At 39.4% G+C, this 25,304-nt stretch overlaps 1 protein-coding gene across 1 annotated transcript in view; it reads right to left on the reverse strand.

Moving 5' to 3' along the window:
• Positions 1–25,304, reverse strand: part of RASGRP2 (RAS guanyl releasing protein 2) — a 57,696-nt gene that overhangs the window by 27,513 nt on the left and 4,879 nt on the right. The window contains exons 2-6 of the mRNA XM_053449726.1: positions 15,930–16,046; positions 11,888–11,990; positions 9,535–9,585; positions 9,285–9,416; positions 2,580–2,730 (exon numbers count right to left, since the gene is read on the reverse strand). Coding sequence (XP_053305701.1) covers positions 2,580–2,730; positions 9,285–9,416; positions 9,535–9,585; positions 11,888–11,990; positions 15,930–15,999 — 507 coding nt within the window. The 5' untranslated portion in view covers positions 16,000–16,046. The remainder of the gene's footprint in view (positions 1–2,579; positions 2,731–9,284; positions 9,417–9,534; positions 9,586–11,887; positions 11,991–15,929; positions 16,047–25,304) is intronic.

Consider the following 25,304-nt stretch of genomic DNA (forward strand, 5'->3'; position numbering starts at 1 on the left):
AAGATATGGTTAGACGAGTTTGGTGTGGTAGAACTTGACCGGCCAAGACAGAGCCCTGTCCTCAACCTCAAGCTGTTTTAGCTGCAAAGGGGGGGACCAATTACATATTAATGTCAATGTATTTAGAATGTGATGTCATAAAAATCCCTGCCGGTGTAATGGTCAGGTGTCCCAATACTTTTGTCCATATAGTGTATACATACATACACACACTATGGGTATGACGGAGTTTTAATTACTTGAAAATAATATGATTAATTAGTAAATACTTTTTCTGAATGTATTTTGTGAATTAGTGAATATGTGTGTTTTGGCATAATATATTGACTTTGGTATTTGTAAGATTCTGACATTGTCCTGAAAATTATGTACATAGGTTTCTTTTGGTAACATATAAACTGCTTATAACAATGCTGCTTAAAACAATAGCAAGATGACCAAATTGTTGTAGCCATTGTGCTTAAAACTGGAAACCACTCGTCAGATACCTAATTGTTTTTTTTTGTAAATAATTAAAGGGATAGGAATTTAATTAAATAATAATAGTTTATTCAAGCCATCTGAGTGCCAACTGTGTGAGCAAAGCTCTCTGCAGCAATTAAATACTTATAGGACATTTCTCTAATAACATAATGGTTTAACCGACACTTGGGATCAGTTGTCAGAAAAGACATTTTAAGAGACAACATATTCGGAAATTAGAACTGTCCTACAGTCACCTAGAATAAAGATTGATGCATCGTTTTTATGCAGTTCCCAGCCATACAAAAATATGCCCTTGTGTATTCCCAGGAGGCTAAAATTATAATCCCCCAAAAACCTTAACTTAAAAATAAATAAATAAATAAAAAAAAATAAAAAAAATAAAAAAAAAAATATATATATATATATATATATATATATATATATATATATACACACACACTAATTATAGTGGAGTAATATCTTAATTCTTATTCTTTTTTTATTTGGACATTATGTAGCACCCCACTCCAAAAAAACACATCACAAGCTGGAAGTCCTCCAAATGTGGAAGCTATTAGATGCCTATTAAAATCCAATCAATTTCACTAATTAGGTATTATAATGGCCAATGGCTGTATCAAGTACAACTAAGACTGGTGGGACAACTTTATTACCAGTGCCAACAAATGGTGCTGTGAAAAGTTTCTTGGTTTACATTTTTTAGTACATCTTTTTACTCAATCCCTAAACAGGTTCAAAAAGGGGAAGAGGCAGAGGTCCCATGGTGAGATGTTTTCATTCCCTGCCCATACGGAAAATTCTGAGGCATTTTTGATTCGGGAATGAAATCCGCTGCCCGGTGCCCATATTCTCTTTTTCTCACTCTCTTACACTTTTATGCTCTCTAAATGTTTCCCTACCTTCTCTGTCGACTGCTACTGCCAACCACTTCCTCTTCTTCTGTGTCTTTTTCATCCTCTATCGCCTCCCTTCTCGTCTCTCTTCTCTACTCTATCTTCAACCTTCAATCCTTAAACTGCTATTTTCTTTCTTTGTCGGCATCTCCCTGGACATAACGCAGCAGGAACTTCCGCCAACATGGCGGCGCTGCAGTGACGTCCTCTCCGATCCGCCAATCAGGAAAGGGGACATCAACCAAAGTTCCCACTGAGGGCAATATGACACGCTTGCGGTGATGTCCTCCCCCGATTCTCTGCTGCATTATGTCCATGCAGATGCAGACGAAGAAAGAAGATAGCAGATTAAGGATTGAAAATAGAATACAGAACGGAAAATATGCGGAAGAAGATACGGAAGGCAGGGAAATATTTAGAGAGTGCGAGGGAGAGTGGACAAGAATGTGAGTGTGTGACAGAGTGTCAGGGTCCGCGTACCGGACCCCGACAAAGTCACTCACCAGAGTAACCGCTATCTGCTGGTACTGGATCCAGCGTCGCACCTCCAGCTTGTTCCTCTGCATCCAGCGTGACTGCTTCTAGGAGCACGCCCTCAACAAACTTTGTGTGTCCCAGAACGGAGACGGCGGGAACGCGTTTGGTTGATGTCACGCATGGGGGCGGGGCGTCCACCGAGCGGCAAGTTTAAAAACTCTTTCTGCTGAGTACCGCTGTTTAGTTTGAGTTTCCTGATATCCTGATTTCTTGTGTACCGAACCCAGCTATTCCTTTGACTCCGCTGCCTTCCATTTTCCTGACCTTGCCTACTAAACAGCTTACCCTGATTTCTTGTGTACCGACCCCGGCTATTGATTTTTGGACTACGCTGATTTCCGTGATCCTGACCTCGGCTACGTGTACTGATCTACGCTGCATTTAGTGAATCTGGCCCTGTTTATGGTTTTGGCCTTGGGTTATCCTGCATACTGGGCTCTTCCACCTCCCACACCTTACAGAGAGTGAGTAGATGTGGACCCATCTCATTTTCGGGGCTTCATAGGAATTGGCGAATTTACCAAACTTCTGTAAATTTGCACGAATCCAAATGCACAAATCTACTATTTAGTGATTTATTTACTTTTTACACCACATATGTAAAGTGGTATATAATGGCACAAATATCATATGTAATTCCACATCTATTCTGTGTTTACTCACCAAGATCTTAGAGAACGAGTGAAACTCTAGGTGTGTTAAATGTTCTGCAAGTTCAGCTGGATCAAGGTGATCAAAGAGGAGGGATGTCTTTCGAACTCTGTCCCCACCTTGTGCTCGTTGTGTCACTTGTCGTTTCCAGCCATAGGATGGGCTATAACACAATATCACAAAGTAAGAGATAACAGATATGGGTGTAAAAGATACACGTAACACACAACAAAGTGTCTATCACATCAAAAAGTACACATACATTTCTTTGAAAGAAGTTTTGCAAATTAAAAAGGTCCATTCATGCACAAAAGGTGACATGCTAACTTATAAAAGTATCATAAACTATTTCTGGTTGTCAGTATATGTTTTGTCAAACTTATTTTCTCTGGGTGCTTAGGAATTATTTTTCTGGTTTACACTGTATACACAGCTCTCTAGCCTGCTGGAACAGAAGGAAAACAATCTAACCATCAAACTATAATTTATCTGAAAATGAAAATGCCAAAATATAAATCAAAAAATAGTATCTCCCCTCCCACTCTGGCCACCTACAGTTTTTCTAACCCTAAATATCTTATCTTCTCTTATTCATGTCTCTCTTTCCATTCTTTTAGCTTTCCACAAAACATCCCAAGCCCTCTGCAAGCCACCATCTGAAACCATGCACTGAGTGTAAAATTGGGGGAAGTACTTTTTCTATTACTATTAACATGTTGGATACTTTCCGGATTTGTTATTGTCACTCATGCTAATGCCTATCTTGTTTGGGGAAGTTCATAGCATTTTCCTAATTTGTATATATTCCTTTATTACAATTAAAGCTGTAACTTAGCTTTTTCTGTGTCTGAGAAATCTGTGTGTGGCTTGTATTAATGGTAAACAAAAAAGTTAGCACAATGTAATACACACACACATGCATACACGCACTATTACATACACTATCAACATTTTAGTTAAATTAAGAACAAGCTGCCCTATAAACAGAGATGTGTTTAATAACATGCACTTGGCACAATACACAATATTTTAGGTTCCAGAATTAGGACACCTTTGTTGGAGTGTACAGAGAATTGTCTGGGGACAGGATGATCATCTTACCTTACTCATCAAGACACCTTGTGATATATTGTAGCAGAATGTCAGGACCTGAAGTCACTTTGTACCATTCTGCTCCAATACATAGCAGATGGCCAGTACAGATCCTATGATCGCTTCAATTATACTATGATGACCTCTGCCCACAAAAGTAGGACAGTGGAGCAGCTCCGTGGGTACCATGCCCTAAACTCTGGACAATGTCCAAAACAAAAGGTTTGCCCAGGGCACCATGAGAATTAAAGACAGCCCTGATTTGAATCGCTGGTCCTTCAGACTAAATGTTGCATTAAGTTCCCAACTCTGCCCCATGCAGCTATGCCAGGCTCTGGAAAACTTCCCTCAGATTACACTCTTTGTTGCAAGTTAAGTTGTCTAATGTAAAAACAAATATGTCAATAAGGCATGATGGGATATACCCATATTAATGTTATTAAAAGAGCTTAGTGGTGTACTAGCAAGGGAAGAGTCAGGCACATAGTCAAGGGAAGAGTCAGGCACATAGAATGCTTATCAACAGTGGAACTAGTTCCACTAAGGGCAGCAAGTTTCTGAACCTGCTTAATTAACAATTTATGTTACAATTTGTAGAGACCCCAACCAGAATGGATGCCTGTCTAGATCTGGTAATAACTAACAATGAGGAACTTATCTCAAACATCAAAGTAAGAGAACACTTGGGGAAAAGTAACCATAACATGGTTTCATTTGAGATTAATTCCAAAAAGCAAATGGGTAACTACCAAAACACTTAATTTCAGAAGGGCAAACTTTGGCGGGCTAAGGTATGTATAGACTGGGATGGCTTGTTCTCTGGACTAAACACACAGGACAAATGGAATATCTTTAAGCACACATTGCAAAATTACGCATCTCAATATATACCAATGGGAAACCATTACAAAAGGAGCAAATCAAACCAATGTGGCTTACCAGGAAAGTAAAACGGGAAATAAGAAATAAACGAATGGCATTTAATCATTATAAAAGCGAGGGATCAGCAGTATCATTTATGTCATACAAAGATGCCAACAAAGCTTGCAAAAAGGGCATTAAAATTGCTAAATTAAAAATTAGAAACTAATTGCCAAGGAGAGTAAAACTAATCCCAAGAAATGTTTTAAGTATGTAAATGGAAAAAAAGTTAAAGGTAGAGAATGTGGGTCCTTTATTATCTTAAACAGGAAACTTGGTTAGTGATAACAGAGAGAAAGCTGACATCTTAAATACCTTTTTCCTTCTGTTAATACCAAGAAAGAACCAATGACAGAGCCCCATTACAGCAAACATGGGATTGGCTGAGACAAGAAAAAGTGCTCACACTATTAGATACTGTTATGGTAGACAAGGCCCCTGGACCAGATGGTATACATCCAAGGGTACACAAGGAGCTAAGCCTAATTCTGGCCCAACCATTATTATCGATCTTTAGGGATTCTTTCAGTTCAGTAATAGTTTCATTAGATTGGCGCTAGGCAAATGTGGTGCCCATATTTAAAAAGGGATCAAAATCTCAACCGGGCAATTACAGGCCAGTAACCTAAACATCAGTATACATTCAAGAACATATCTTGATCCAAAATCCAATTAGTAGAAGTAAAAATGGATTTGTGAAAGACAGGTCTTGTCAAACCAATTTATTAGCATTCTATGAAGAAGGTGTGGCTGTAGAGGTGATTTATCTGGACTTTGCTAAGGCATTTGATACGGTTACACATAAAAGGCTGAACAAATGAACAGAATTAGGCTTAGGGGCAAATGTCTGTATTTGGATCGAAAATTGGCTAAATAGAATGCAGGGGTCTGTCCTAGGTCCTCTTCTTTTTAATTTGTTTATAAACGATTCCCCAAGCTGCATTGAGAGCCATGTCACAGTTTTTGCTGATGACACAAAATTAGGCAGGGTAATTCAGACTAACCTGAGTTGGGGACTGGGCGTGCAAGTGGCAGATGCGGTTTAACATAGATAAATGCAAAGTTATGCATTATGATAAAAACAATAAAAATGCAACCTATACTATGAATGTAATATCCTTGGGGAAACTGCCAATTAGAAGGATTTAGGAATAATGGTAGACAACATACTTGGTAATACTGTGTAATGCCAATAAGAAGCTGCAAGGGCCAATAAGGTCAGGGCCGGCCCGACAATGGAGCCGAGTGGGGCAATTGCTCCAGGCAGCACTTTTGAAGGGGCGGCACTTTTGAAGCCCCAAGCCCCTTTTTTTTTTTTAAGCGGAAGAGAGAGGGGCGCCGAGTGGTTTTCGCTTACCAAGTTGTCAGTACCCGCTCGCCGCCCCTCTCTCTCTCCTCTGCGGTCTCGAACAGGGAGACTCGCCGCAGGACTGCTGAAAGGTAAGTGGGGGGGTAGATAATAGGGAGGGAGAGTAAGGGAAGATAATAGGGAGGGAGGGAGAGTAAGGATAGATAATAGGGAGGGAGGGAGGGAGAGGAAGGGTAGATAATGGGGGGGCGGCATTTTAAACTCCGCCCCAGGCAGCATTTTGTCTTGGGCTGGCCCTGAATAACGTTTTGGCATGCATAAAATGAGGTATTGATTCACGGGAGGAGGATATCATCTTGCCTCTTTACAGGTCCAAGGTAAGACCCCATCTTAAATATGCGGTACAATTCTGGGCACCAGTCCTTAAAGGACATTATGGAACTAGAAAAAGTGCAAAGGAGGGCTACAAAATTAATAAGGGGATTGGAAGATACTAGTTGTGAAGAAAGACTAAAAAAAAAAAGTTAAAATTATATACACTGGAAAAACGGCATTTTAGAGGGGATATGATAACATTATATAAATATACGCAGGGCCAATATAAAGAGCTCTTCAGTGACCAGTTCATTAACAGAAATGTACAAAGAACAAGAGGTCACCCTCTGAGACTGGAAGAGCGGAGATTTCATAGATACAGGGCTATAAATAGAAATAATATTTTAGAGCTTCTTGATCCAAGGAGAAATATGATTGCCTTTTGGAGTCAAGAATAATTTTTCCCCCTGATGGAAGAATTTGAAGTAGCTTAATTAGGGTTTTTGTCTTCTTTTGGATAAAGAGTTAGGAAGGTTTGGTAGAATGGTTGAACTTGATGGACTTAGGTCTTTTTTCAACCTTATGTACTATGTAACTATGTGCGAGGAAAGGGATTTAGGGGTACTCGTTTCAGAGAACATAAGGGTTGATACATAATGCAATAGAGGAGCAGGAAATGCTAGCAGAATGCTTTGTTGCATAGAGAGAGGATTTAGCAGAAGAAAGAAGGACGTGCTCACAGAGCACTAGAGAGCAGTGTTCCCTCTAAGCTGTGCGCTTGTGCGCGTGCACATAGCTTTTTTTAGAGAGTGCACATGTCCAAAAATTGTGCGCACAACAGTTTTTCCCAAAAAAAGAAAATAATAATAATTTTTTTGAAACTTTATGCGGCGCGGATATTGTGCGCACAAAATTTTTGCTCTGTGAAACTTTTTGCATAAGAGAAATTTTCTGCGCACACCAACTAAGAAAAATTAGATGGAACATTGCTGGTGAGACCTCACTCTGGAGAATATAGATAATTTGGAGAAAGTTCAGAGAAGGTATACTAAAATCATTAGATTTATTTAAAAGAAGAAATACTACCACAATAGTAAGACATAGTCTTAAGCTAGAGGGGCAAAGGTTTAAAAGTAATTTCAGGAAATATTATTTTACTGAAAGTGTAGTGGATGCATTAAATAGCCTTTCAGTCAAAGTGGTAGATATTAATACATTGAAGAATTTTAAGTAAGCATGGGATAGACATGAGGCTAAGCTAGATAAGATAAGGACACAGACAAAGGAAAATATTCAGAGGTTGGGCAGAATAGATGGGCCAAGGGGTTGTCTATGTTTCTATGTAATATCTCTTCTGGCACAGCAGCTCTGCCTGGCCTCTACTTGCCTTTGGAGCATTTGAGAATTTCCTCTGCACCCAACAGTCACCCTGTTCCAATCCTTTGGGTAATTAATATGGTCCTGATAGGCTCAATCAGAATTAAAGACTGGATATGTAAATCTCAACATATTCAGTCTTCCCAACAACATCATCCCACTCTATTCTTAAAAAGCTCTGCCCTAGAGACCCACATAATGTGTGATGCAAGATCACACTGTGTATGTTAATATGCACGTTGTTCCTTATATGGGTGTGGATGGAACATGATTTATATGGTGGCAATCTTTATTGTATGTATATACCAATGAACAGCCCCTTATGCTCCCCTTGGTCAATCACTCATATTATGTTGTTATAGGCCGCTTCATGCACTTTGGTGATCATGCCTTTTCCTATTTTATTCACACATTTCCTTTTGAATGCAGCTCAATAGCCTGTCCAGTGTCCACACTCCTCTACATACGAATATCCAGGGCCGGCCCGACAATGGAGCCGAGTGGGGCAACCGCTCTAAGCGGCACTTTTGAAGGGGCGGCATTTTGCCGCCCCAAGCCCTTTTTTTTTAAGCGAAAGATAGAGAAAGGGGCGCCGAGTGGTTTTCGCTTACCAAGCTGTCAGTACCCGCTCGGCTCCCTCTCTCTCTCCTCTGCGGCAAGTCTCCCTGTTCGGTCTCGGTGCCGGCTTGTAATGCTGAGTGCCGGAAGATTACCTCATTTCCGGCGGTCAGCATTACAAGCCGGCACCGAGACCGAACAGGGAGACTCGCCGCAGGACTGCTGAAAGGTAAGTACAAGGGGGGGGGGGTAAGGGTAAATAATAGGGAGGGAGGGAGGAAGGGTAGATAATGGGGGTGGGCGGCAGGGACGGAGGGAGAGGAAGGGTAGATAAGGGGGGGGGGCGGCATTTTAAAATTCGCCCCAGGCGGCATTTTGTCTTGGGCCGGCCCTGCGAATATCCCTTTTCAATTATAGATGTAAACTATTTTCCTGCTTCCTAATTATCATAAAGCTGCCATATCCCTTTGATTTCCTTTGCACCATCTTTTCAGATTGCCTCACGCCGTTAATACTGGCTTTCTAACTTACCATCTGCCGTAAGTTTTAGGCTTTGTCCCTTATTTGATTTCATCAGGGTATGTTATTAATTATTTCTGTTTTTCTTCATACTCCAGAATCTTAAGCTGATTTCACATGTGCAAACTGATGCTAGTTGTTAATGACTGTCCAAGGTCAAATGTAATCACTTTGTTTCCCTGTCCTTTAGGATGCATTGTGTCTAGAACAAATTAATCATTACCGCCCTATCCTAGGTTTCCCATGAGTATAGTTATTTCTGGAGCTAAAATGGACATTCAAGTCATAAACCTGTAGTCTTAGTTTGTTTGTATGCATACAATTAGGACCATATTAATATATTAATATTTTAATATCTACATTATCCCTCATGGACAGATAAAAAAACAACTGAGCTATACAAATACCATAAAAAGATATACTTATGTGTATGATATGTGTAGCATCAGTCACACCATGAGCACATGCAATCCCCTGATGGTGGGCCTAGTAAAATATACTTTCTGTACAAAGTACAAATTTAATGCTGGGCTAACTTTAGATGCAGCAGTTTAAAAATTTTCTGCGACACAAAAAAATAAACACTGAATTTATTTGTAATAGTAATTTAGTCAGTTCCTACGTACACACTCTCGATGTCTATTAGACTGCTCTCTCTTCGATTTCCTTTATTTTCTAATGCTCTCTTGAGGTCTCGGATTTGCTCCCCAAGTTCTGGATTCAGATCAAACTCAGCTGGGTACTCAGATATCCAAAATCTGAAAAAAAGAAACATAAAAAAAGAGTTAGTGGGCAGCAAATTGTATGGTAATAAAAAAAAGAAAATTACATGTATTCAATTACTAAATATATTACATGAGATAAAAAAACAGCTACCTGACAAGGTTGCATATCCTTTCACGCTCCAAGTTATCTCCAGCCTCTGAAGTAAAATATTGTCAAGGAAATACAACTAGAAATTACACCATATACAAAGACATAAAGTGACACTAGATACTTATGGTAAAATGCATTTTGATTGTTCTAATCAATCATTTTGTTTGCAGTGTTCAACTTGGGAAGTCCACTTTATATTCCTCTAAGATATGTCTGCACTACTGTTAACTCAAATGACCTTAGAAAGCCAGATTTAAACATAAGGTTAAAATGAAAATGTAATTGGTGACTATAGTTCATTTCACTGCAAGTTCATAGTAGACAAACGTGATACCTGAAAACAGAACCAAGAGAACTTCAGAATGCTTTGTGTCTGTTCTAGAGTGGGCTACAAACTAACAAACAAAAAGGAGGATACCCTCAACTGACCCATAATCCCCACTGCCCACAAAATAACAGTAGGGCTGTTACACATATGAATGTGGGCTATAACTGTACTTAGGTGAGGTTGTTGAATAAATATTTTTCCCAGTGATACCTATCCTGTGCAAGAAATCCTAAGAAACCTTGCAAAAAATGCAGTGATGTTTCCCCTCATGGGAATTTGAGACCACTTTTTATTTCCATAAGAAATACATAATTTGTGTGGGTACACTAAATGGAAAAAGGGAAATTAGAGTTTAAAAAAACTGGGGAAAACTTTGTATATGTAATGCTTTGGTCAAAAAGTCTATATTGTTTGTATACCTGTGTTATACACCTGCCACACTGCCTACTTCCTACACCCACACTCCTCACTCACCTATAAATATACTTGTACGCTTGCAGGATTTCTTAAGGGCTGACCCTCTCCACCCTCCCATGGGTTATCTACCTTTCCCCCCGCCTTCAGTCCTTCAAAGAAATCCCACTTCTCTGCTTACAAAGTTACACATTAACGTCCTAGTACGTCTCCTGCAATACATATACTAGTGTGGCTGGTCCATCCCCAACAGTGGCACTTTTACCTATTGTGTAGAACACCCTAAATCCCTGTAAATTGTAAACTCGTTTGAGCAGGGCCCTTCCCATTTGTTGTTTCAGTATATTGTTATGCTATATATTACTCATTATGTCTTGTTTACCCATTGTAAAGTGCTGTGGAATATGATGGTGCCAGGGAAATTTCCCGGTGGGCCGGTCAGTCCGTGGGCCAGTCTGTGCCAGACCAACCTTCAAACCAGCCGTTGAGCGGCTGCGAGCGGGATTGAAAGCGGCACCCAGGCCGCCTCCTCCCGCTGCTGGCGCCTAATGAAGTAAGAGGGGGCGGTGTGCACACACCGCACCACCCAATGGCAGTGCCTCTGCAGTTCGTCCCACGTCTTAAAAGGGGTGGGGTGAAGAGCTGAGGCACGGCCATTGGGCGGCGCAATGTGTGTACACCGTCCCCTTTAACTTTAACCCGCTGCCCTCACCAGAACCAGAAGCAGTGGTAAGTCGGGGGGTGTGTTATATGGGTGCTTAAGGCTTTTCTGGAGGCAGAGTGCCCCATGATATGCCTTTTAACTCCCTTTGTGCCACTCTGCCTCCAGATATGCCTTTTAACCCCTATATGCCACTCTGTCCCATGATAGGCCTTTTAACCCCTATTTGCCGGAGTGGCATTTAGGGGTTAAAAGGCCTATCATGGGGCAGAGTGGTATATAGGGGGTTAAAAGGCATATCATGGGGCAGAGTGGCATATACGGGGGTATAAGGCATTTCTGGGGGCAGAGTGGCAAGCCTGGGGGCAGATGTGCATAACTGGGGGGGGCAGGTTGGCAAATAAATAAAAACAAAAAAATATATATTCTTCTCAATCACAGCTTTTATTAAATATGAAAAAAAATAGTTTACATGAATTAATAAAGAAATAAAAGTTTCTTACAAGAATATCGGGAAAAATAATGTGATCACTGTTTTGTTCCACTGAATAAAATGGAACTTTTTCATCTAAAAATGTTTGCAGTAGCAAATGATTTGATTCCATCATGTCTAATGTATTTAATTTATTAGGGCATTTTAACACTTGTGCTTTCTGGCATTTTATAGTTATTTGTATGGCAAATAGTGTGACTCGGGTATGTATAAGGGGTGCGTGTGGGTATAAGAGCTCGACCGTGAGATAAACTATATGGGGCTGATCTCCAAATGTTTCCAGGGCTGCTTTTCATTCCCAGTCTGGCCCTGGATGGTGCTATATAAAATAATAACAACAATAATGTTAAATTACATATTTTTCCTGTTCCTAATTGTATAAGTCATCAGACCTTTCCACTGTGAATGCTTTCACTTATTTGATTAAGATATAGCTGTCTTTATTTAAAAAGGATATAGAATAAATAGTTTCTTTGCAAGTTCTCCAGATGGTATATACCAAGGATGCATCATCAGGAACATCTGGACGAGCTCTGGATCTTTTGGTTTCCCATCAGAGTCTAGAAGATACATCATTCATTAGGGCATTATCTTTCTACAACCGGCTGGAAAATGAGAGGTATGGCAAAAAAACACACAAAGCTTTCTCCAACTGTTTTCAGAGCAACCAAGACCCAAGACTCGTTGAGAAAAATATACAACTGTATGCGCAAAACAAGAGTATTCTTAAAACGACGTTAGATTTTATAACATATATTGAAACAGGGATATCCAATTTCCATCATCACAAACACAAGCAGTTTTCCGTCACAGAACTTGTTTTGGGCAACATAGGTGAATGGACACATTCATCTGGGGCATGCAAGTGTACCATTTTCTTTTCTTTTTTTTTACCAGGTTGTTTCCAGTCAAGTTTATAGGCATTTCCAATTGGTTGCTCATCCAGCTGGTACTCTTCTTTTCCAATGGTTTATATCGGAACATGGCTCCGATATATCTGTGTAATGATATTAGATCGCCTTTAAGATGCCTTTGTTTCTACTAATTTTACTACTCTAGCCTTTCTTCATAGCTAATGTCTAATGACAGGAATAATATCTTCAGGAATATAAGAAATAAAATACAGAGACCAGTAATATTATATTAACATTTTATTTCTGCTGGATAAAATAATTATTCACGGCAAGTTACTTAACAATTTGTCATAATAAACATCCAATTTTTGTAACTAATAATTTAGCATAACACATAATCTTGCATCACCTTAAGAATATTAACTCACCAAGTGCAAAATTAACTGGAGCATATGATAACCAACCTTGGCAGAGGGGCATATAGGGGGTTAAAAGGCATATCATGGGGCTGAGTGGCATATAGGGGGTTAAAATGCATTTCTGGAGGTATATATATATATATATATATATATATATATATATATATATATATATATAACTGCTTACAGCAATCACACCTGGGGATGATAGTAGTGTGATTACAGCCTCCCTATGCCATGCTACCACCACCACCCCCCTTACACATCCATGCTATCACACACACACTCATTCACAAACATTTAAATACTCATTCATTACATTAATCACACATACTTCACACATTAATCACAAAAACCCTCCCCCACCCTCTTACCTGAACTGCAGATCTCTCACGGGAAGACTTCTGCAGGGGCCCGGCTGTGCGAGCAACTTCTCTGGCCCCGCCCCCAGAGGAAGGAGGGGGGGTAGAGTTATGTGAGGACTTTGCTAGCTTCCTGTTCTCCTGCTGCTAATAGCAGAGACGCTGCTCATGACCAAAGCCCGGTAAGCAGCCTGGCCCCAGCAGAATGAGGTCTGATTAGAAGACGACCTCGATTATAAGACATGGGGTATTTTTCAGAGCATTTATAATCGAGCAAATACGGTAATCATGGACTGTAATTATTAAATTATATGTATATTTTACCTTTAACTACTCACACACAGGAATGTATGCAAAACAGTTATAATGTGTGATGCGTATTTGTTTTGTGAGCATTTTGTGTGAGTTTCAGTTAATATCTAAACCTATTTTTATGGATGGTTTAGATAAATTGTTCAATTACTTTGACTTAAGCTGGCAGCCCAGAGATTTTTTTCATATGTTTGAACAAATTAATTAAAAATTGTTCTGTTCACTAAACATGCTCACGAGAGTGATTAACACATTACTTAACTATGTGGGTTTTGAATCGTAACAATTTAGCATTAACCCCCCCCAGTCTAGAAACTAGATAGTTATTGAATAGGGCCCAATATAAGGATTGAGGTGATTGTCTTTTATTTTCTCTTTTCATTGGGATGGGCAGAGAATTGCAAAAAGAGTGATGGAATGGATAAAATCAAACTACTCATCCTTCCATGGTCAATTACCTGTTTACATTTTTATTATTATTATTATCCTTTTTTTATATAACACCAACAATTTACACAGCGCTTCTTACAATACATATATTCAACGGGTATGACAAGACTAGAATTGACACTAAGACCAATACATAGGTAGAGAGGGCCCTGCTCGCAGTTTTATGTTTATGTATTTTCAAGGGTAGCCAAGATATGCATACACAAATCATGATACTCTTAGTTTAACCCCTTAATGTCACCCGAAAACAAAGGGTTAAAGACAATTGACCTGACTGGACTGTCATGACTTCAACCGGGTGCAGAAATCGATCTACATTCGCTTTCTGCACCCAAACGGTGTTGCATTCAGCAAACACCACGATCTGCATCAGGGGCCGTCTGGCCCCTCCCCAGGCCGTCAACTTCCACCATACACTGTATGGTGGCAGATGCCCCTTTTAAAAGCGTTTAGGAGACGATCAATGATTGCCTCCTAAACTTCAAAGGTGTCGCTGAAATGCTTCGATCACGAGGCATTTAGCCACACCGAACTCCCACCCCAGGACGCGCCGTGACTGCTCCTGTGAGCGGTCACAACCACCACTGTGAGTGGTCACAACTGCCACTGTGAGTGATTTTGCCACTGTGAGTGATTTTGCCACTGTGAGTAACCATTAAAAAAAACAATAGAGTTGAAAAGAGTTCAATGGTTGCAGGTTGAATACAGGTACTGCATTCAACCATGCAAGTCAATGGAGCCCAGCTTTCTAATCACAATGTGATTAGTAAAATAAAAAAATAAATAAAAAAAAGAACAAGAAGAAGGAAAAAAAATAGTTAAAAAATACAGTAAAATGTAAAAATAATTTCTCGCTGATGTCACCAAAAGCCGGAAGCTGTTACGGGAGATCGGGCAGCAGAAAGCCGGCGATGCCAAGGAGTCTCCCGTGCAGCGGCAGGGATGTGTCCCTGACGCTGCACGAAGGGCTGGACGTACCGGGACGTCCATAGGGGTTTCTTTCTGGGCGTTTTTTGGATGTCCCGGTACGTCTATAGGGGAATGAAGGGGTTAAAAAAATGCTGGTGGCAAAATGTTTGCATGCAAAGAGTTAAAATATCAGCATTTAAAATACCCTGGGGTGTTTTAAAAAAATATGTGGTTTTATAGGGCACACTGAAATGGCTGGGCTCAAAGATGTACCAAATAGGGCATGGGCAGTGGATCACCAAATGCCAAAGTTCAACATTGAAAAATGCCCCAAAAATGCACATGCCCCAAACTTTTGCCCCCAAACAGCCAGGCAAACTCATGTGGGGTATCACTGTATCAGGAGATGTTGCTGAACGCATATTGGTGTGTTTTATGACAGTGACATATACCAGGACCTGTTACTTTATATCTGAAGTAAAATGTGTGTAAAAAAATAAACGCACAAAATGACTACCACAAAGTTTGACAAAGACTGGTGGTAGAATTAGTGCATGAGAAAGAGTTAAAATACTAGCATTTGAAATACCCTGGGGTGTCTAGTTTTCAAAAAGATATGATTTGATGGGGTAAATTGCATTGGCCAGCTTCAAAGGTACCTGAAATAGCACATGGGGGGGGATTACCAGATTTGGAAAAAATGGTTTTGAAATAGCAAAACGCTACTTGTACTTATTGCCCCATAACGTGCAGAAAAAAAAAACCATAAAAATATTGGGTATTTCTAAACTCAGGACGAATAGTAGAATCCATTTAACAGGTTTTTTCATTAGCTTTTATAGATGAGTAAAATATTTTCAAGCAAAATTTAGAAAAAGTCATTCTTTTCTACATTTTTCACAATATTTTATACTTTTTTTTAAATAGTAAATAATATGATAAAATCAAAACAATGTCATCTAAAGAAAGCCCTTTGTCCTGAAAAAAACAATATATAACTTGTGTGGGTTCAGTAAACGGGAAAGATGAAAATAGCTAAACACAAGCAGTGCAGAAATGTTAAAACAGCCTTTGTCACGAAGGGTACAAAAAATAAAACCAGCCTTTGTCACGAAGGGGTTAAACAAGGACACGGGATACGTTATAAAATGTATAGAAGTAGAGCACAAATCTAAATATGCTAAATATCTCACCAAAATTTTGGATGCATATTGTTAGCATGTCATCAATCGTGACTCCTTTTTCAAGATCAGCAGTGTCCATTTTACTGTTTCATTGAGTCGCAAAAGTAGAGGTATCCTTTGGTACAGCTGTAAATATATAGATCAGGGAAATGCATGATTAAAAGCAGAATTGTTAATATATCATACTACAATATGATATATGCAGCAGCAACTATGACAAAACAAAGCTTGTCTGTGTCTATATTCAGTTTTGAGACTGGTACTAATACTATTTTTCACCCCTCCCAAAGTCTGGGTAAACTGTTCTTCTGCCTGCTGATTTTGTTCTTACATGTTTACCTTCCTGTTTTCACAGCTCACTTCCTCTGCCACTGGAAAGAACTGTGTTAGATCCCCTGGCTTTCCTATACTGTTTATTCACCTTTCCAAAAATATGATCAAGGTGTCACAATATGTTGCCAGTTATAGAAGAAGATACAGTTCACTAGTTTAACATATTTAAGTAGATTTGCATATTGTCAGGAATTCAGGTGTACACCAATTCACATATCTATACATTTATAAAATGGTATAAAAAATAATCCACTCCCTACGTTTGTCACGAATAAAGGGGGCCTTGCATTTCGTCGTCCTACTGAACAAATTTAAGAGATCCAGATGGATCTTGATCGGCCATAAAAAACTGATGTTGGGTGGGCCTTGGACACATGCTTAGTATATTGCTCATGTGTCATGGTATTAAAAATGGCATAACCCCCCTAAATGTAACCCTTTGGGTGCTGGGACAGGCCAATTCTTATATTTTATAAGACAAGTAAAGCTATTCATAGATATATACCTTAAGGCAAAAATATATGCTTTACTCCATTGTTTCCCAATATATATAGCAAATTAAACAGTAAAATTATTACTAACTAATTTTCTAAAACCAGTAACCCAGTAAATATGTACAACAGAGTGAGTTATACATCCCCAGCCCTAATAAATGTATTCAATAAATGTAGGTAACAGGAACCAAGGGGTCTAACAGGATGTCCCTGGCAGTTGCTGCCAGCTTCTCTATGTTGAAAGGCAGTTACAAGATGGGTAGCCACACTAGTTCTCTGAAGTAAAGAAGCTCCACTGGGGGAAAAGGTTCCCCAAAGAACCTTACCACCAGTTAGAACTGGGACTGGGATTGTTTATATAACCACTTTACCATACAGGGTAAATTGACAAACTTAGAAAATAGGAAAGGATTAATATAATTAACACATAACACAATTGCAAGGGGAACATTGACACCTACACCAGATGAATACACAGAGGTAAGGGGATTAGGGAAGTAACACTTAACACACATTTAAATGTAAACAAGAGGATAAATATACAAATGTTACAATTTAACCCCTGAAAGACAATGTAAAATTGAAGTCTCAATATTCTTCCTAAAATATAGGAGTACTTGTACATTGCACATCCAGCTCATGTAAATGACAAAACACAATACAATACATAAGGGTTAAATCTTTAATTATGTTAAAAAGAGTGATATTGATAGAAAAATCTAGTGTCCGTGTATATATATATATATATATATATATATATATATATATATATATATATATATATATATATATATATATATATATAGACTGCTTATGGTACAATAATGGTGCTGCGGCGCACCTTTAAGAAAAGGATCACAGGGATATGATGTCATATCCTGGCATGCAGCACCTTTCAATGAAGCCTATTGAGGATGTGTTGAGCCAGAGCAGTCTCCATAGTGTACATAGGCTGGTTGTAACACCACCACTGCTGGACTTGCTGCCATAGGTTTAGTCGACCAAGGCCAGAATACATCTCTGAGGGAAGCTCTCAAGTATGCCTATATGGGCAAATAGGGTCCACTCTGACATATTCAAAAATCAGGTATGGTGGGTCATGGAAATATAGCCCAGTAGGATATATAACCAGTTATCCCATCATAGGGTGCTGCTTGGTTTAGAGCAGAATCCACAAACTCAGGAAGGCCCTGGGAGTTCAAGGTCAGGACAGAGTCCATCATTTAAGGAAGTAGTATTGAAATGTAAAACAAATCCTTATTTTTCATATTCCTATAAATTATATTCTTCAATGGCCCATAGAGAAAATATAAACCTACCAATGTGAGTTTTATATGTTTTTGAGAAAATAGTCAAGACTGTATACATCAGTAAAAAATAGCAGTTTGTAATAGGCCACTAACTTTATAATCACTTTACATTTGGTTGTTACTTTCAGACATACAAAAACAAACATAACTGCTACAAAGCATCAGCATATGTACTAAGATATGTATTCACTACAAATTCAGGCTACGCTCCTATAACTCTTTTTCTTGTTAAACAACTATATTTCTCCACTCTCATATCCTCCCTTTCTTTTATTTATTTTTTTCCACCTTCAACTCCCGTCTCTGTCCCTCTATTCCCACACCACAAACCTCTCTCACTGCCCAATACTACCCACTTCAAAGACAAGATCAAAATTATCAACCTCCCTTCTGTGAAGGTCTCTCTCTCTCCTTCCCTTTGTCCATCACTTATCCAACTATTTAACCTTTTCTCTGGAACTGTACGTACAATCTTTAAGCACGCTCTAATCACACCTATTCTAAAAAATCCTTCTTAAGATCTCACCTTTTTGACTACCCTTCAATTCATGATACAATAATACAATTCTAGTGCTTTTTTTTTCTCAATGTGACCTTATCGGCAAAGCTGATACAGTCAGCAAGAACTTTAAGGGAAGGCAGTATGTATGTGAGCATGGATGTCTCCGTATAAATGTATGTGAGCAAGTGTAGAATGAGTTAGTACGTGTATGTGTTAGTGAGTATGAGTGCGTGTGTGCTAGCATATTTACATTTCTAAGTGTGAATACATATGTGTGCCATAATGTATTTTGTGGGCAAGGGGCAATTATGTCACATACAAACTGTTTGGGGGCAAGGATGGCACAAGTGGGTTGTTTGGGGGTTAGGATGACACTGATAAGCTTTTTGAGTACAAGGTGGCACTTACAAGCTATTTGGGAGCACTGTGAACATGTAGCTTGGTGAAGCTGGGAGGCCCCGGGGCAATTTTCACACCAGGGCCCTCTGGTTTCTATTTACACCACTGGAAGGTGGGTATATCATGTGCATGACCAAGTGTCCAACATATCTTGTACATGGAAAATACCGTATTGGCTCGATTATAGGCCGCACCCTAAAAGTTAGGTGCTTTTTTAAAGAAAAAATTATATTTTTAGAAAAAATCAGTAGAATAGTAAAACAGTATTCTTACAAACATACAGTATTTTAACATTTTTGGTATCTATTATGCAGTTAGCCAACATATATTAAATTCAAACAGAAAACCAATAACCATTTTAATGCCCCTCTGCCTCTTCTATGACAGAGAAGCACCTGTGGAAGTGCCGGCTGCGGAGGTTGTTTAAGCACATTGCCACCGGTGAACGCGTATCTGGCTGCCGGAGAGTAGGATACAGTTCCCCTGCAGCGCTGAGGGGGATCTAGATTCTAACCTTGCTGCCTGCCCAGCACCCAGAACTGTAGGCCGCACGCCCACTTTAAAGACTTTAAAGTGGGGGGGGGGTGCGGCCTATATTCGGGCAAATACGGTAGCTGGAGGAGGGGGACAGAGGGAACTACAGGATGGAGGACTGTGAGGAACAGCATCTTTGGTCATAATTATTTTCATACATTGCATTTATCGGGAAGATCAACAATGAGTTACTTTTCAGAAAGATTATGCAATGTTACTCATTTTGCCAAAGCTCTGGTAGCATAAACTAAAACAGCTGGTCATATCCATTAATCAGAAAGTTAGGTATTTGCTACTCCTTAATAATTTGTTAAGTCACTTGTTTCCTGAACCCTTTATTGTTCACTTAATAAAAATGGTTAACTTGTTGCATGTTATATAATATTAGGGACACATTTTATACAAACTGATAAAATATATCATTGCTGGAGCTGACTGGCAGTGAGTCCACCACATGGAAACAGACAGCAGGAGGCAGTGGCGACTCTAGAAACAATATATAGGGGGGGCACACAAGATACCACAGTCAAACTGGGGGGGCATTAATAATTTCCACCATTAAATCATACCACTGAAAAAACACACACACACATATATATATATATATATATACCGTATTTGCTCGATTATAAGACGACCCTGATTATAAGACGACCCCCCAAAATCAAAATATTAATTTAGGAAAAAAACAAAAAGCCTGAATATAAGACTACCCTATAGGAAAAAAGTTTTACTAGTAAATATTAATTCATGTAAACTAATTATATATAATAAACTATAATTATTGTATAGATCAACACATTAACACACAAACCCAGCTTTGCATGTATAGATCAATTGAAATTCACTTGTGATCTCAGCACTGAAGGTATATATCAAATAAACAGAATCAGACATACAAATCCTGTATTTGCAGGTATACAATAATAATATATGAAACGTAGCATCGCAGGTATAGATCAAATAAATACATGGAAACAGCATTGCAGGTATTAATCAACTGAACAAGACATACAAACCCTGTATTTGCAGGTATACATAAATAATGTATGGAAACATAGCATAGCAGATATGGATCTACAGAATAACACAGAAACCCAGCTTTGCAGGTATAGATCAATTGGAATTCACATAAAAACACGGCATTAATGGTATATTTAAAACCCCCTAAATTACAGGGATAGATCACAGGTTGCACACCCAGATAACACACATACGATTTGCCATCTTTGTCCCATATACACCCTGCCTGTGCCATCTTGGTCCCCAAGGCTCAAACATCCTGGTAGTGCCATCTTTGCCCTTCCACAATTATACATCTATGATACGCACAATCACATTAACTCATGCTCTCCCTCATTCAGACAAATCATCCACATATTAACGCATGCTCTTCCTCATTCAGACAATTCATCCACATATTAACTCATGCTCTCCCTCATTCAGACAATTCATCCACATATTAACTCATGCTCTCCCTCATTCAGACAATTCATCCACATATTAACTCATGCTCTCCCTCATTCAGACAATTCATCCATTTTAAGAAACTACACCCCTTGGAGCTTCAAATGAGGGGCTACATGTATTTCTAGGACAAAAGTTGAGTGCACAAATAATGATGGAATATGTCGCTTTGGCTAGAAAATATGTTTTTTCTATCCATAGCGACATGTTCATTTGTGTCTTGCGCACTCCAGGTTTGTACTAGAAACACATGCAGCCCCTAATTTGATGCGCCAAGGGATGTCGTTTTTGCAAATGTGTACTTTTTGTGCCATAATTTAACTTCCTACGTGAGCAGTAATGCCACGTCAAGGCTTCAACCCTAATTACTGACCATTCACACGCCTTTCATATCTCCATTCACTCGCAGAAGCACACACCATACTTTAAATACATTCACTCACAGACGCACACACCATTCTTTCCCCTTACAATCCCAAAGAAATGATGGTAAAGGGAGAAAAAAAATCACTTTTACAGCAAAAATAAGTTTTGCAGTAAAAATGCAAGGCGCTCCAGGGATGATATGGTTACTCACGTACCGCACAGGCTAAATGGCTGATTTTAATAATATTTGCAGTTCATCAGGATTTCAAAAATTGCCTCCCTCTACCGTTGGCTAAATTTAACCCCATGATCAAAGGGATCATAGGATTAAAAATTAGTATCGGCCATTTTTAAAAAGGGAATGTGACTTTTTATAGCTATATGATCGCTGTGGTAACATTGGCTACCACAGTGATCATTTAGCTAGAATACTTAAACTTTTTTTTTTTTTTAAAGGTTAAACTACTTTGTTTAAATAAATTATTTTGGGGGTCTCTAGGCAATTTTGATCTTTTTTATCTGCCTTTAGAGACCCCCAAATCATTTTTTTTACATTTTTATTTTTTTAACTTAATATTTTTTATTCTTTTTTTACAATCTATATACCGTTGGAAAGGTGAGTCGATTACCTTTCCAACGGTATATGTTGGGGGTATGTAGCTGCTTAGATGCCTGAGATACAGGCATCTAAGCAGCATGCCCCCCATACCTCTTTAACTGACAATTGTCAGTTGTTAATAAAGTTGCGCGGTGACGTCATCGCGTCATTGCGCGAGACGTCACCGGGCAGATCAGGTGGCTCCGGTGATGCCCTTCAGTTTGAGGGGCAGATCGCCGGGGTAGGTGGTGATGGAGGTCCACAGACCTCCATCAAGGTAAGGTAGTGCTAGTGACGGCATGGTGCCGTCGTTAGCACCTGACTGGGACTGCTAGCGACGGCACCATGCCGTCGTTAGCAGTCAAGGGGGTTACAAATTCGGCGGGGGGGCAAGGAATAACCTAGGGGGGGCAATTGCCCCCCTGTAGCGACGCCACTGGCAGGAGGTGTCTTCAGCAGGGGTAGGGGATGGTGAAATAAGCAAATGCATAGGTTGGATTTTACAAGGGGACCACATGAAAATATAAAGGGACAACTGAGCTATCATATGTACTAATGAGCATTTGATAGCTGGAGTGTTAGTTTAAGTATGCACAAAGAAGGGAAGAGTGATGAGCAGAGCTTACCTTCTTAACTTCTAATTAAGACATTGGCATAAATGTTTCATCCTTTTTTAACTCATTTGAAATCTTTCTTTTCACATTCTGCTAAAGTGTAACCAGCAAAAATACAGCAGTAAAGGCTGAAAAAAAAGACTAGAAAAAAATGACTAGAAAAAAATTCTTTTTTAAATAAGTTGTTTTAAACTTAATTAAAAGAACAAAAAGACAAATCAGATTGATATTGCAGATGCAACATCTACAATCTAATATTAAATTGAGTAAACACTACTGCACAACAAAATTATGCTTCATGCAAGCATTTTACTTGTGTCCTGGGACAGACAGAGTTAACACAAGACTAGCAGCTGATAAATGCACGTGGCCACATGCTCCTACATTCTTGTAGCATTCAGACACACACAACAAATCTGCATCCCATGCAACAGTAAAAGTAACTGTGTGGTGCCCCCGGCCAATGGCACTTACCCAGTTGGCCAAATAACCAGACTGGGTTTGTCTGTGACCATATTGTTAAGAAGTGCAAAACAGAATCCTAATTAACCCCTTAAAGACAATGGGCGGTCCCTAAACCCATTGAAAACAATGCATTTTGAGCCCGTACATGTATGGGCTTTGTCATTAAGGGGTTAAAAAAAATTGCAAACACAAGCTAAATGGAAGATCATGCCAACAATTAAGCCTTCAGGTTTTTGTGAAGGTTTACCTGATAAGGTAATTGCTTATACTCATAATCAATTGCTTATATATAGCAGAAATGTTGTTTGCAAAAGTCTTTATGTCATTAAAAAGCCAGAGAAACCCGTAGAGAGCAAAGACCATCTTTTAAATGTACAAACAACAGGCTGCACTAAAATACAGGTGAAAGAAATGTTAAATAGTTAAAATCAAAAGTGAACACAAAACATGGTATAAAGATGCCTCTTTGAAAACATAGCATAACCTAATAAATAGCACTAAGGCAAAATGAAAATATGTAATGTGATACTGTAATCATCTTGTTAATAGCACTAAAGAGGAAGTATCATTTAGATAGCTAAAAAAGTATGGAGCTGTCTCAGTTTTTGCAATGTCTCTCAGTGTCTCTTTGCATTAAGATATTGTAGGATATTTAACTCTTTACACATCAGTTGCAGAGCTACATGAATTATGTACTGTGTGGAATGCAAACACCACTGTCTCATGAGCTGGATACAGCTCAAATGATATATATATATGGGTGCAGATTAAGCAACAAATTAGCACTGAAGTGCAAGTCCTTTACTTTTCCAGGAGTGTTCATCATTAAAGTGGCAGCCATGGTCTAAATTTTGAAGAAATAAAATCACTGTGCCAGTCTCAGTGAAATTTGTGCAGCATTCCCATGCAATGCTGTGCTCAGTTACTTACCCAGCAAATATTCCCTTGTGTAACTTGTTCAGAGAATAAAATTGTTCAGTCTAAAGCACCAGAAATATGTGCACAGCCACTGGGAGAACATTCAAACGAACTCCAAATTTATTTTACCCTAGTAAGGAAGTTTAGCACTGAACACTGAAGTACACTGGCACCAAGACCTGTTAGATTGGGTAGGGTGCGGATTTAAAAGAATTGTATTGGCTTAGCAGTGTTTCTCATAAAAACACAGTGAATACAGGAACAGAGTGTGAAAAGCTTTTTAAGCCTGTAAATTGGATCTCCTACAATTGCTACATCCTGGTAATGATGCTTACAGATTGGGGGAAATGTGTATTAAAAACCCACTTTATGTGTGTATATCAGTGGGATGAAACATTTGACTTGCTGTTCTGGATTAGAGTGATTATTCCTCCCACTAAATTACTCCACTACCAGTCCAATATGTTTATTCTGGTGGGAACAGATTGCAAATGGATGGACACAGGGAACCACATATAATAGTAAGACTGATTTTACCCTGAAGTGGCTCAGGAGGTGTACCTCTCTGTTCACTACTGTTCACAACTGGAAGTGGGAAAAGCCCTGAAAGTAATTCATACTCCCAAAGAAACAAGCTGTAAGGAGACAGCCACTGTGTGAGCAGCATTTAACACCCACTACTCTGTTCTTACAATTTAACCCCTACGTATTCTCCATTTTGTAACCCCCTCTTCTTTCCCTTTCCCATTTTGAACTCTCAGCTTTTAACTCAATCCCTCTTAACTTGCATTAACATTAAATTAATTAATATGTGTCTGATAGCATGGATGTGTAAGTGGGGAGGAAGAAGCATGGTGCAGGAAGACTGTTTGATGCTAGGATGCCTCATGGATGCTGTTTGAGGCTAAAATGCCACAGGCAGGCTGTTTGGGGACAAAGATGGCAAGTCCTATGCTTCAAATCTGGACCTTGGACAGGTCCTGTGAATGCTATCTGGTGGGATAAATATGCAATGTGGGCCTAGCTGGGGGCAATACACAAGGGTGTGGGGGTCATTAGTGAGACCACAACCGCCATGTTTTCAAGGACACATATAATGGTGTGGCAGAGCCTGTCCTGGTGTGTGTGTTTGTGTGTCGCTGTGGAAGAGCCTGTCCTGGTGTGTGTGTGTATAGGTGTCGGTATGGCAGAGCCTGTCCTGGTGTGTGTGTTTGGGTGTCGGTGTGGCAGAGCCTGTCCTGGTGTGTGTGTTTGTGTGTCGCTGTGGAAGAGCCTGTCCTGGTGTGTGTGTGTATAGGTGTCGGTATGGCAGAGCCTGTCCTGGTGTGTGTGTTTGGGTGTCGGTGTGGCAGAGCCTGTCCTGGTGTGTCGTTGGTCGTCTGTT

This window comes from Spea bombifrons, chromosome 10 (genome assembly GCF_027358695.1).
Source record: "Spea bombifrons isolate aSpeBom1 chromosome 10, aSpeBom1.2.pri, whole genome shotgun sequence".
Lineage (NCBI taxonomy): Eukaryota > Metazoa > Chordata > Amphibia > Anura > Pelobatidae > Spea > Spea bombifrons.